This window comes from Thermobia domestica, chromosome 3 (genome assembly GCF_964235325.1).
Source record: "Thermobia domestica chromosome 3, izTheDome1.hap1.1, whole genome shotgun sequence".
Classification (NCBI taxonomy): domain Eukaryota; kingdom Metazoa; phylum Arthropoda; class Insecta; order Zygentoma; family Lepismatidae; genus Thermobia; species Thermobia domestica.
This window is the reverse complement of record NC_137456.1, coordinates 64,652,777-64,667,453: the sequence shown is the minus strand read 5'-3', so window position 1 is coordinate 64,667,453 and position 14,677 is coordinate 64,652,777. Positions and strand designations below refer to the sequence as shown.

General features: G+C 35.9%; 1 protein-coding gene across 1 annotated transcript in view; it reads right to left on the bottom strand.

Moving 5' to 3' along the window:
• The window catches only part of LOC145680457 (tetratricopeptide repeat protein 17), a 176,172-nt gene that overhangs the window by 15,508 nt on the left and 145,987 nt on the right, over window positions 1-14,677 (bottom strand). The window contains exons 12-17 of the mRNA XM_081751008.1: window positions 14,197-14,551; window positions 13,235-13,536; window positions 10,413-10,485; window positions 9,065-9,221; window positions 7,210-7,447; window positions 2,850-3,007 (exon numbers count right to left, since the gene is read on the bottom strand). Of these exons, the coding sequence (XP_081607134.1) occupies window positions 2,850-3,007; window positions 7,210-7,447; window positions 9,065-9,221; window positions 10,413-10,485; window positions 13,235-13,536; window positions 14,197-14,551 (1,283 nt within the window). The remainder of the gene's footprint in view (window positions 1-2,849; window positions 3,008-7,209; window positions 7,448-9,064; window positions 9,222-10,412; window positions 10,486-13,234; window positions 13,537-14,196; window positions 14,552-14,677) is intronic.

Sequence of the window (14,677 nt, the reverse complement as noted above, 5' to 3'; positions counted from 1 at the left end):
TCTAAACAGTAGGCTTGTATACTTCTCGTATTGGGCTCGAGAACTATTCTCGGAATCTTACTAGGTCCAGTTTCAAAATAACGGTAAGAAATCGTTATGGAGATAACGCAGATCTCGTATAGAAAGAAATTATGCTAGTTGTAGCGTACAATCGCATGTTACAAGATTGGAGCTAAATGGCAAATAACGGTTGACAAACTAATGCCAAGTACGGCGATTAAGAGAAGACTTTGAAATTTGTTTACTGGTTGTTATCTTGAATTTGTAATCAAAATGGTTAGTTAAAAGATCCATGTCATAAAATATATGGATTTTATGACAAGAATGGAAAAGAATTATATATTTGATACGGTTAATTATTCTGTTATGTTCAAGTCAATAAATGATTAAACACACAAAAGACTGCTTATTAATTATAATTCAGTTATTTGATCATCATAGCAAGTTAAGCCTATGAGTTGATAAATTGATATTACCTATTAAACATATCATGTGTCTCAAGTATGTGATGAGTGTAATCTATAGAGATTTCATTCGGAATATGACGTGAAACCTTGCTTTGGTGCATATATGCCTAGCCCCATCTGACTGGTACTAGTGTCTGGTCTCTCTAAGCTCATCTAGCATAAGAACAGGTCAAACACAATATTACGCGTTGGCGTGTTCACTTGTTCTCCGAACATCAAACCTGTTGAACATGCTTGTAAAGGCTTTGACACTATGATGGCACCTTATCATTATCACCATAGAGCAGATAGTCATTTTACATTTAAGGCTCACTCGGGTTCAGGCTCACTATCTTCAACTGAGGCTTGCACTTATTAATCTCAATCAGGTTCGTACTCACCAAGAACTCAGGGTTGCTATCCTCAATGGGGTTTACTATAAACTTATAGGGCAGTCGTTAACACTTTTTCGAGCTAATTATTGAACTCTACCACCAGAGAAGGCTCCTGAGTCTGAACATCTGTGTGGAACACTTCCAGTCTCTGAGGGATGTTTGGCCAAGACTGACATAGGAAATTCTGGTGGTCTGAACCACAGTATGGCAGACATTGTGCAACGAATATAGTCATCTCTGGAATATCCATATCCTATGAAACGCTTTTGATACCATCAATCATGGTATGAGTGACAGCGGAAAGAAATCACACTGGGTAAGTACAAATATTAATCAAGTTAATGGAAACAACTAGGGTTGGAAACACTTTTGATGTGCGAGATCTCAGATGGCAACAGACAGACGGTGACCGTAATGCCGGGCTGTTGGTGGTGTGTTAGGGCAAACTCTGTAGTACGTGTGAAGCAGTAGACAGACAATGTGCAGTGAACTGAGGAGATGGTGACAGTATAAAATAAACGATCTCTCTCATTTCCAAAAAGAACAAATTGTTTGCGCTCAGTCATGTAGTGAGCTTGATGAAAGTGGAAAATGTATTGGGTGTTTCGCAAGGGAGACTATCAAAGATGATGGCCTACGGAACACGACAAAATCATCGGCGAAGACGAACAATGGTCGAAAGAAAACCGTGTGACCAGCCCCATCGATCATTAAAGCAAATTGTCCCTCAGAACCGATGTGCGACTGTGATGCAACTGACAGGAGAAACTCAACTAGCATCTCCCATGGCTGTGTCGACAATCACAGTCACCGCGAGTAGCATAATATGGACATACAGGGTGTTACAGAATGATAATGCTACCATTCACACCGCTGAAGCTGTTCCACTGTCACGTCAATACAATATCCGTTACCATTTAACAGAGACATTTTTTTCTTTTTTTTTTTTCATAAATGAAATTATAAAGTAATGGAACACCTACGATATTCGCCAGGCAATTGCTCATGCGATTTTGATCTCTTCTGCACGATGAAAGAGCTACAGCATGATGTTTTCAGGAATGCTAGAAACAGCGTAGTTGCAATATTACAGTCGGTACAACTCATCAACAATATTTATTGCTTTCTTCGCAGTGTTTATACACACAGAAAACACAAGATAGCTGTCTAACAGAGAAAAGTTGCCACAGTTTGGCACAGAGTAGTGGTAACATATGTGACTGGTAACCAGATGATCCGTGCTCAAATCTTACCAAGGGTTCCTTTTTTTTTTTTTTCCTTCTTTACAGTGCAAAACACTGCAAACTAAATATAAATGGAAGCAAGGAAACAAAATGGAAATAGTGTGAAGAAATAACCATGACGTACCATGTAAATGTGTGAACGTGTTTAATTTATGCTAGACAGCAGACATAATGTTGTAGATGTTTGGACAAAGATACAAGCAAGTTTACATACATGTGCATGATATGCGCATTTCTCACGTACCAAGCACCTAGGAGACACCTCCAATGCGCGTGAACTTCTTTGTAGTTACATAGTTAGAGCACGCGCCTTTGACACAGGGGACCTGGTTTGGATTTCTGGTGGGAACTTATATGGTTCGGATCCTAGGTCCACGTTGTAGGTTCACGTGTCACATAGCCTCGATAATAAACGAAACGCTAAGCTCAAAATCAATCAATTCAGTGTGCGTGAGCCTGGTTCGAGTCCAATGTTGACACGTTCAGGCATTTATGTTGTATGATAGTATATTTATTTCTGTTTCTTTACATTATTCCCACTTAGCTTCACTGTTTCCATTCATATCTCGCTTGCAGTAATGTTTTGCACCGTGAAAAACACTGGAGTAGGATTTGAACACGGATCACAGAATCACATTTACATTACATTATTAGCCTGAACATAATGAATTTTCATTAAAACGGGGATATAAACAAATAAAATACAAGCACAATACCCAATTAGACATTTAACGTTAAATTTTCACCCACATTTGTTAACTTACCTATGGAAGATGTTAGCTAAGCTAATCAATGGAATGTCTTTCACGTTACGTGGAGCATACCGCAAGGCCTGTCTGATGCATGTAATGGCCTGTTCAGCATTGCCAACAACTCGCCAATACAACGCTGCAACTGTTGCTAGAACCCAAGATGTTGCATTCTAAAAACAAAAATACAAATAACTAACAAAATTTTGCACAAGTCACGGTTTTCTTGTTAATATATGTACACTCTGATCCATCCAAGATACAGAATATCATTTCTTAGATAGTTAGAAACTTGCAGACAGGTATAAACTGTAAGAGGCGATTCCTTACATCAAAATAAGAGAAAAAGTTCATATGGACCTGTAGGAGAAAGTACAGTTTCAGAGCTAGGGCTGTCCAAAATTTCGAGAAAGCCAAATGTCAACAGGTCCTATGTCGAATTCCAGAAACTGTGGGTGGTGGTCCTTATTAGCGTAAAGCAAGTCACGCATACGCAATCCAAAAATGCATATTTCATTAATTTTCAGTGGATGTACAGAGTATTCCATACAGGGTGAAATTCCCAGACATGCCATCAACCGAATTTTGAGATATGCTCTGACTATGATTGGTCCAAAGTAGGCAAACGATAAACCTTGATAGCAGTGAACACAGAATCCTTTGGCGCGATGTCGGAAGTGTTGAGGATCATCAGCAGCACGATTTTTCGTGCTCGGGAAAACGCGTGCTTCAATGTTTTCTTTCACGCTTATAAGTGAAGAAAACGTAAAATATACAGTGACGAAATACATTGCATCACACATTACTCCGAACACACACACACAAAATTGACTTACCGGTTCCTAACACTTTCGACTTCCCCCAAAGCATTGGATATCCATTGTTGTCAAGGCTTACCTTCTGCCTACTTTGAACCCTCCTTGAAATAGGGTATATCTGAAAACTCTATTGAGAGCATATCTGAGAATTACACCCTGTAGAGAATATTCTGTATACCTATTGAAAATTGATGAAATATGCACTTTTGGATTGTGTATGCGTGTCTTCCTTTACGCTGATAAGGACCACCATCCACAGTTTCTGGAATTCGAAATAGGGCCTGTTGAAATTTAGCTTTTTCGCGATTTTGGACAGACCTTGCTCTAAAACTATGCGCTTTTGGCCATAGGTCCATGTGAACTTTTTCTCTTATTTAGATGTAAGGAATCACCTCTTACAGTTTGTCGGTACAGTTCATTAACACCCTGTATATACAACTCTATTTCAGTTACACTAACTGTTAAAGAGGTAAATGGAACACTTACTTCGTTGACTTGAGTCTGCAAGAAATATGATTATGACATACTTCATACGTTTTACGTAGTTCATTGGCTACATTCAACGTGTTAACGTTAAATATCTTCGAATTTTAAGTTTCACTGTAGTATAATGGTTCCATATTCAATAATAGTTTAATTTTTGCACGGATATTTAAAATTAAGTGTATAAGTTGCATCAAGAAAAAAGTGCTTAAGAGGTTCTCATATTGATAGTGTATATAGAAAAACTGTTAAGTCTGCACCAATTTCTTAACAAAATTGTCGGGCGAAAATCTACAAACACAACCAGTTTATCAAGAGTAAGAGATTGGAAAATGAAATGAAATCTGAGTTTTACGATTATACCGGGTAGGCTAAAGGAGACTGATGATGAAAAATGAATGAAATGTTGGAATGAAGAAAGCAGGAGGAAACGAACCACGAGGAAACCCAAGCACACGGTGTTTATCCACCACAACGTTCACTTGGCGCGAGTTGGGATCGAACCAGGGCCTCCACATCAGAGATGAACTCTTTACCACTGAGCCACCGCGGCCCCCAGTAAGAGACTGAGATTGGGTGCATTATACCGTGGAAGTCTTTTTGCATCCATTAAAATATGTAAAGTTTAGTAACCAGTCTACCACAAAAGACAATAGTATATAGAAAACATGCAAACATAGTGACAAAAGCACAGTGGTAAAATTAGTGATACAATGGGATATTAATCTTGTTTTGCCGGGGCTACGTAGCAAGAGTAAAGAAATGCCCGAGTTAACACGAAAGATAATTTTTAAATAAGTCAAATACATGTTGGGATTGTTACTTCAACTTGAAACAAAGAACGCACTGACAATAAACAGGAGGCAAACGCATACGAGGAAGATAAAAATGAGTTAAATATAAACACTAGGAAAATCATAATGCAGTCATAAAAGCTTGGGAGATAGTTAGATGACCATCGCCGAGCAGTGTTAGTAAGTTTGCTGGTAAGGCATCAATTCGGAGCCGAGCATGATTACGACAATCCATAAGTAGATATTGAACACTTTGTCTAGCTCTACAGGAAGCACTCAATGATGGGCCGCCACAAAGTAGAAATCCACATTAAAGATTCTTTTTCAATTTTATAACAATTGGATTGACGAGCATAATGTGCTTTTAAAGTAATTCAACTTTCAAGTGAGTAACTTAACCTGGTGAAAAAAAAAATCCTCTTCCAGATGTAATCAACGAAGGAAGTGTTTCATTTGTCTCTAACAATTGAACTAAAAAATGTGTCAATTACTGTATTTTTAAGAAATAGATAATGGTACATTTGAAATATCACATATTGTTTTCGCAACTTGAACTTTGACATGAATGAAATGAAATAATTAGCCCTACACTTAAACTAACGAAATAAATAAAGTAAGAAAGAAAAAAGAAAGAACGAAAGAAAGAAAGAATTGATAAGTAAGAAAAAAATGTGACCTGAGATAGAACCAGGGACGTTTCGCAACAGACAAACACACTGAATTAAGCGACAATGACCACCTTCACCCGGAAGTTAAGGTTTTAATTTACTTCTTTGAACTCAAGCAATCTCATGGTTCGATAACTGATCAGTTATAAATTATACTAAATCGTATGAGCAATAAATCAAAATTTTCAATTTTATTGTACCTAAACTGTAATTCCGTCCTGAACTCGGCAGAAGTAGTTTCATCTGAATAAATTACATACATTATTCGTTACTTTTTTCTTTTTTATTAGCTTAGAAAATATATCCAAAGAAAAATGACCACAAAAACTGATTAATGTAATCTCAATACACGCAAACGAACAACATCTACAGAACTGTATTTATTCACCCCTTTCTTTTTTAATTGTTGAAAAATCGAAATAAATATTTTCAAGAAATTAAATTGGCTTCCAGTTTTCAAACCAATTATAAAAAAACCGCAAAGATATGTTTCTTACATTATTGTACCATATATAAAAATGTATTAAGCGAAAATAAAATTCTTCACTTTTTATGACGAATAAAAAATGATAAAGTGTTCCCACTTCAATGTGAGAGACATTAATTCGATTTCTGGTGGTTGTACATATGGTTTAGATTACGCAAAATATCCCATATTTCATACGACCTCCAGGCCCAAAAAGAGCATTAATCTCCAAACAAACGACACTGAACAATGAAAAAATACTTAAAACTATCTGACAATAGTATTTTACAACCACCGGAATGCACAAAGATATTCTTTAAGTGCTATAAATTATATTGCTATATTTTGATGTTCTATAAATTGAAAACAGAAATGGTAATTTTCTGCAACACGCTAAAAAAAATAAAATGAAATAAAATTATAGAGAGGAGTACTGCATTGTTATTCCCTAATAAACTTTTCTGTCGTTCCCCTCACGAAGGATGGTAGCCAGCCAGGCAGCTTTCAGCTAAGTTATATGAAGTCAGTACACCGTCTCCCACTGCTGTCATTTCTATTTTTCTATACTGGCGTTTACACTTCTTAATTTAAACACACACACCCCTTCCCAACTCCCCAACAACCTCAGACGCAAGATCAGCACTGAATTTTTGTATGGGGCCGCGATGGCTCAATGGTAGAGCGTTCACCTCTGATGCGTGGGTCCTTGGTTTGATCACAGCTCGCGCCAAGTGGACTTTGTGGTGGCGAAACACCGTGTGCGTGGGTTTTCTTGGTGTTCTCCGGTTTCCTCCCACTTTCTTCATTCCTCCATTTCCTTCATTTCTCATTATTACCGTCTCCTTTAGCCTAGATGTCATAACCCTGGGAAGAAAAACCTAAAGAAAGATTTGAGCATGTGGATACAATCCAAGATTACGTGCACCTAGACACGCACGCCCGGCATTAGGCTTCAGCTGTTGACAACATAACAATTTAGTTAGAAACAAGCATTGCTAATGATTACTATATATCAAACTTATTCAGTGATACCTGTCTGTTTTCTGACTGAATATCCATACAATGAGGCAATTAACCTACGATTAATATTACAATAATTTCATACATTATATATGTGTCAAGTTTGATACTGAACACAATTTTTACCTCTTGAATTGCTACAGCAATTTGCGTTCCCACTTCCCTGACACTTCGGTTTTCCTCGCCTGTTAGAGTAAGGAGAGTTTCTTCGAGTCCACTTTCTGCAGTGAACGTAAGCCTATCCCTTAGACGTACTCCAGCAATGTGGTCCAATGTCACTAAAGACGGAGGTAGATCAGAATCACAAAATGGTTCCTTTGGTTCATGTGGTCCTTCAGGTATTGGACGAAGATGAGACTTCACACTGCCAATAAAAACACACCATTAAGTCACATCACAGCGAGAACTACATACATTTCACATTTTGCTCATTTAAAAGTTGAGCTGAGAGAAAATGATACAAATGCAAAATGAGAAAAAAGTGCAAATAGAAAGAATTTTCAATGGGTAAAATCACCTGTAAAATCGTATCACTTTAGGAAAACATCTTGATTTTTAGGTTCAAAGATTCTACAATTTACGAACATATGAACCTCTTGATAAGCTTGTTGCTTTTCTAGAATTCTTTCAGAGATTTCTTAATGTGAGTACTAAAGATTTGATTAATCTTCTATGAACATAAACTATGTATGAGTCTTACATAGGCACTACTACTTCACATCTTGAAAATAATGCCACACATAACATCCACAAAAATTAAAGAAAAAAACGTGTAATTTTACAATAGACCGCCATATTATACACATATCTGTATATTTCTTCACTTTTCTGGCTTTAAATGATTGTTTAAGACATTCTGCACTGTTGATTTTCCTAGCGCCTGTTCAAATCATTATAAACTGACAATACGCGTACAAACTGATGTGCCATGAAAACAATTGTTCATGAAAAAAGAAAAGAAAAAAAAAACGCACAAACGTGCGCTAGCGAACAGTAGTGAAGAGCAAAACAGAGTATAGTACAGTACATAAGATAGGTTGGTTCAGTTAGAACAGTACAGTAAAATAGGGTAGGTTGCGTTAGGAGAGTAGACTAGGGTAGGTTACGGTAGGTTCAGTTAGGAGAGTATATTAGGGTAGGGTATGTTAGGTTGGGTTAGTAGAGTACGGTTAGAGAACTTACTAGTGTAGGTAGGATAGTAGGTTGTGTTTGCATGCTGTATTTACAGATTCCTTTAAAATGGTTTTCGTAGTGATACGTGTTCCTATAGCACTTTTAATGGTTTTACACTGGTAACTTTACAATTATAAACAGAAAATACAGTTTCCCTATACTGTAAAAATACACTAGCGCAGAAATTAGTGTCTAATGCAGCCCTCTTTCATATACACCCACTCATTATAACCGTAAAATTAACATTTTTATGACGGCTTATTGTAAAACTGCACTGAAATAAATTGATAATCCCACCAAATTGCAGATGACGGGGACTACAGCGTCACCACGGTCACATGACGACGAGGGGAACAACACTGCCACCGCCTCACCTGGAGCGCTATAATAACCAAGAGGAGTCCATGGACAGCCATCAGTTTCGACTGGACAAATCCCCTGCCTTGGCTTGCAGTGGAGCCTTGTGGGAGACATTACCTCTCTTTCTGCTTGTAGTGGAGCAGCGAGTGTCCTACATCTCCTCAAGTAGTTCGCTACTGAGGAATCCTTCCCGAGAAGGGATACCTATTTTTATCTCATATTAAAGAAATTATATCACTGCACTATTCTTGTGGAATACTGTTTATAGTGGATTTTTATAATAAACCGGTAGTGAGAAACGATTCCGGACTACAATTTTTGTTCTACCAAGCTCTACCTATCCCTTCATAGGGAGAATTTTACAATATATACAAATAATTGTGAAAGAATCCCACACTATAATTGAGTTTAATTTACAATGAACATCTGATATATTATTATTACTTACTCAATATTTTTTTCTGAGATGCTAAGCCATGTTGACGTCAGTTGTTTCCAATTGATGTTCTTAATGCGTTCACATTCATCTGGCGTGATAGGATAAATCCCTGACTTTCCACGAATTCTAGACAAAACATCATGAGATCCATCAAACTCTGTAGGTACTGAAATAAATAAATAAATACAAATTAATTAATTAATTTATTTATTTATTACAACAATATTAGAAACTAATCGAGTTTCATTTTTGTCAAATATGTGATTCTGTTTTGATATAATCGCAGATAGGTAATGAAATTTGTAATCTATATAATTATTGCGCCTTTCTTCTAAATTCAGGTGTATATATATATATATATATATATATATATATATATATATATATATATATATATATATATATATATATATATATATATATCTTATATATATATATATATAAAGCCATTCAGTTGATTCAGAGTTATTTGACACAATCACAGTCTGTGAGCCTAAATAAAGTCTCAGAGATAAAATATTCATCTATCTTGGACACATCTCTTTACTGTGACAGTTATCGAAGGAATCCTCGATAACCAACTTAGATAAGCTTAACTAACTCTATGGCCTATGAAACCCGGAGATTCAATGCCGAGTTCACAAAAATTCTCCACTGATTTGTCCTTATTCAGCTGGATCCAGTTTCTATTTTGTATTCCTATCTCTGCGAAATCGATCTTAGCATTGTCCTCCCATCTGCCCCTAGGTCTTCCTAGTGGACATTTTCCGATTGGATTTCCAGTAAAAACTTTGAAAGCGTTCCTACTTTCTTCCATTCTGGTTATATGACCTGCCCACCTGAGCCTCCTAGACTTGATGGTCCTAACAATGACGAACGCTTAAGCAAAAAAGACATTGCAAGTTCTTTGTGTGTGTGTGTGTGTGTGTGTGTGTGTGTGTTCTTACATGAATATTCTTTACTAGTGTTGTGTTTCTTTAAAAAGTAAATATACAAAAAACATTAATTTCAAAAAGCGTCCGAAGAAGAAGAAGAAGAAGAAGTAGAAGTAATAATAATAATAATAATAATAATAATAATAATAATAATAATAATAATAATAATAATAATAATAATAATAATACGGCACCTACCACAACAATTATCATTGAATTTTGTGTGGTTTAGATATTATTTACAATATTTATATTAGAACTGAACTTTTTGCAATAGTATTTCCTTTTTATATGTACAGCTTGAAAGAAACCCGAACACAAGAGCCTCAATATAATAAAAACAACAATAATAATCTCATATATTTACTCTCTCTTTCATAATCAAACAATAATAACTTCTGCATTAAATATTAAGTACTTACAATAGTAGTCACTTGCAGGTTGAGCCTTGCTAATGAAACCATCCTTTCCCAAAGTAACATGAAGAATCACAGGCTGGAAAGAAATTACGATAAAAAGTGAATTGTTAATTTAGCATACGTTATTATTTGTAAAATATGGTTACTGTACATACAAAAAAAAAATATATATATATATATATATTAATAAGGGGCATTAGAAGTTCGCACCTATGCTGCACTCCTTAACTAAATCAACACAAATATCCCCTGGGTCAGTTAGTTTTTGAACAGAGCCTCGGTGGCTTCGTAAAGCGTCTATTTACCGATCCAGCCGGGATTTAATCCCCAGGTAGGGCGGTAGTGATGTTCGCAGAGGGGAGCTTCTCGAAATATTTATAAAATCAAAATTTTTCACATGAAAGGAGAAAAAAAAGTGAGTAAAAATCAGGAAAATAGGTAATCAGATCATTAAAAATCTGATCTTGCCTGAAAGGGAATGAGTGAAAATTTCCTATCGTATTATATACATTAAGCATAGAAACGCAAAATGCAAGTAAACATGAACTGAATCTGATATTTTAGTTCACTCTGTGTTTTCTTCCCAAATTAAGCTCTGTAAAATAGAAAGAAAAAAATCAAGAAACGGGCAGTTTCTTTTGAAAGTTATTATGTGAGCAAGTGAACAGCTTTTATTTTATTTAACATAAACAATGAGATCTGTAAATTAGGAAAAAAAGGAAGAGCTTTGTATTTTTACCGATATTTAAACAATGGACTAAAGTAAATTAATGTAACTTTCAAATATGAGGATATTTACTTTAGAGAAAGAAATGTTTAGGAAAAGTACAGTTTGTACAAAAGTATACTTTTTGAGATATACCAATGTTTTGAAAATTACACTATCAGAATGGGTTTAATATAGATTGTCTAAATATACGAAATATTTTATTGCTCAAACGACATCATGTCTTAACTAGATGGGAGATCTTTAGCGCATCATCATAAAAGTATTCGATGAAGTATGTATATGCACTTTGTAATTCCATCATCCTCGTTCCTATTCGAGTTAAGTTGAATTGATTTTGAGTTTAACGTCCCTTTCAGCAGCGACGTTATATGAAACGGGACCTACTGATTAACGTGGAATCCGAACCACATGAGCTACCGTCGGGACTCGAACCCGAGTCTCCTACGCTAAAATCGCGTACGCTAACCACTTAACCACAAAGATCACGTTTTTATTCAAATTAGAAGTTCACTCTGCCTCTGCAAAATGAGTGGAACTACTGAAATGGCGGCCGAAACGTGTTGCTGGCCTATCACCTCCAAGTTTTGAAAGTGAGAAGCTTGTAAACACGTGTCTCGGTTTCATATGGTCTGTGCCAAATGAGAGGTGCCCTTTTTTTTACCTTTAGTACCTTTCAAAGTGTAATGTCCTTTTTCAGAAACGACGGTACATAAGATATAAGTCAATATAATATTGCTGCACCGGAGAAAAACTATTATTATACTTCTATAGAATCAACACACTTCTAGTTACCGGTAATGTGGGTCCACAAAGCACCGTAAAAATTCATTAATGAATTCATACTAAAGATTATTAAAAGCTATAGCTGAAATGTATATAGACCAAATTAAAAATAGGGATACTTAGATGGGTTCAATATTCTTAATATTCAATACGTATCCTATCTGGTAATTAAAGTTGTTTTATGTTTTATTCACGAACAGGTCTGATCACTTTGTCTGCGAGTCAGATTTTATTTTATACTTAAATTTCTACGGGTGAGGGAGGAACCATGTGAATCTAAGATGGAGATATTTTATGTCTCCGAAAATTATCCAGAAATAAATTGAATACTTCATTTAATCCCGGGTTATACTCCGAAGGCTAAAGAGGGATACTATTTGCAAGTGAATGATTAGAAAGGAATAGATGGATTGAATTGATAAGAGAAAACTTAAACAATCTTCGAGAAAATCCAAGGACACGATTGTTTACCATACGTTCGCTTGACATGAGATGAAATAAGAATCTTTGGTAACACAGGTAGTAAGAGGTCTGCAACTAAGCCACTGTGCTCTTTCTTCATTTCTGCCTCTTAAAGTAAAAAGATGCTACCACCTTTATTTTTATACTTTTTCTTTTTTTTCATCAAAAGATATAATATATTTCAACAAAAATTTTCTTGCAGGCCTTATATCTGGAGAACTACACATAGTGTAGCCAAACCTAAACTATCACTTAACTCAGTATGATGTGGTTATTTCGTAGAAAATACGAAAATTCGATTTAGGGGCCGTTCAAAAATTTTGTGGCCCCTGACCCAATTGACCCAAAAGATCCAATATATTTTTTTTAAAAAAATTGTTATAGGCCTTATATCTGAAGAACTACACATAGTGTAGTCAAACCCAAACTATCACTTAAACTCAGTATGATGTGTTTATTTCGTAGAAAATACGAAAACTCGATTTAGGGGCCGTTCAAAAATTTTGTGGCCCTGATATAAAAACTAATTACTGGCCAAGATCGCAATCTTTTGAACCATTTTTATTTTTTCTAATTTTCTTGTTTATTCACATATTAGGAATTTCTTCTCATATATAGACAGTTTTCGATATATAGATAGCATATCTCCGTAATTCCGCTAAACATTTTAATTAATTCTGTAAATTGCATCAAGTTTCTAGTTCTACAATTTTAAGGCATTTTAACAAAATGGAAACAAAGAGCGGAAGAGGTAAAGAAATCTTTAAACATAGTAGTAGTATAGGCAAATTCTGTTCTGCTACATTCAATCGTTAACCTAACTAGAACCTGAATTAAGCTGTTTTCTCACCCTTGGCTTTGGTATTTCTGGTCCTTCTGGCATTGGTTGTATTTCCGACTCATACGCAGAGCTATCTTCTGGTTCCTCGTCCTCTTCACTTTTCGCTCCATGAAGACCTTCCAAACCTCCTTCGTCTCCGTCCTCGTCAGTCCAGTCATCATCATCGCTGCCCAAATCTAAAGGCTCTGCATGCAAACTACCCAGCAGAGACTTCTTTAGAGAAGCCAGCTCTGGAATTCCACACTGACCGCCTGTGGTCGCTAGGGCAAGAAGTTTCGACATGGTTGGTTGGAAGACCCACGACCCGATTCCTGAAAATACGAAGAAAATAATCAGTGAACGTAATCAACTTATATTTTGGTAATGTTCTTTCTATGGGTAAAATTATTGCTATTATTATATTAGTTATTAAGAATAGTCTTATGCTTGTTTCTCATTCTCTGAGAGAATGAAGATCACGCAACTTGCAACACTATAATGTGTACACAACACCGAATATATTGTGAGGAATTACAAAGTGTGATGTCTACGATGGGCGAGATACATGGACCACATGGAATATTCCATGTGGTCTAGCACTAAAGGAACATAGATTGTTGGTTAAAAAGCCGGTATGAATTTAAGCAGCTTGACAAGCAAAGGAGATTAATATAAGGCAAGATCTGAAAAAAGTAAGTCACTATGTCGAGAGTAAAACATCGTTATTTTTCTTAATATGCCTTTAAGTGCATTTTTATAACTGACTGTTGAAATTAGTAAGTGTTTTGTATTCAATTTTGAGAAGTTGTCTCTAATGAAATATTTGTGAAGAAGTTATCAATAACCAACATGTGAATTCCTACTCGATTCCTTCGAAACACAAGGTAACTTCTTCCGAAGAAGCTCACAGAAGTTAAGTGAGTGAAATATAAGAATAGCAAACTTTAACGTTCTTATCACATTTCTTTCATAATTATCGCCTAAGAACTTACCTTTCTCCTGCCTTGCTGAGAAACACTGCAGAGCTGCTTGGCAGTGCTCCGAGAACTGGTCATGTCCTGCAGACTCACAATCGTTTGACGTACATATCAGCGTCTCTGCTGGATCAGAATTAAGAAACTGTTCCTGAGCAACTGTACTTGAACACATTTGAAGTTCGTCTTCCTTTGCACTCACAGGATCCACTTTAGGACTAGAAAATTTACTCTTGCACGCCAAAGCCCTCATGTAGCTCATGCTATCTTGATACTCTGGCTCCGTGTGAAGTACTTGCTTAAAGTAATGAATTGCACCTGAGTAATTTCCTTTGGCTGCTAGGATAGTTGCTACGAGGTAATTAGTAGCTGGCTATAAAGAGAAACAAAGAAAAAAGCATTACATGTCATAACAAGAGCATATCATTTATATATTCGCCTGCTAATGGATTATCATCACCTTGTTATGAACCAATAAAGAAATGCAAAATTATTTCAA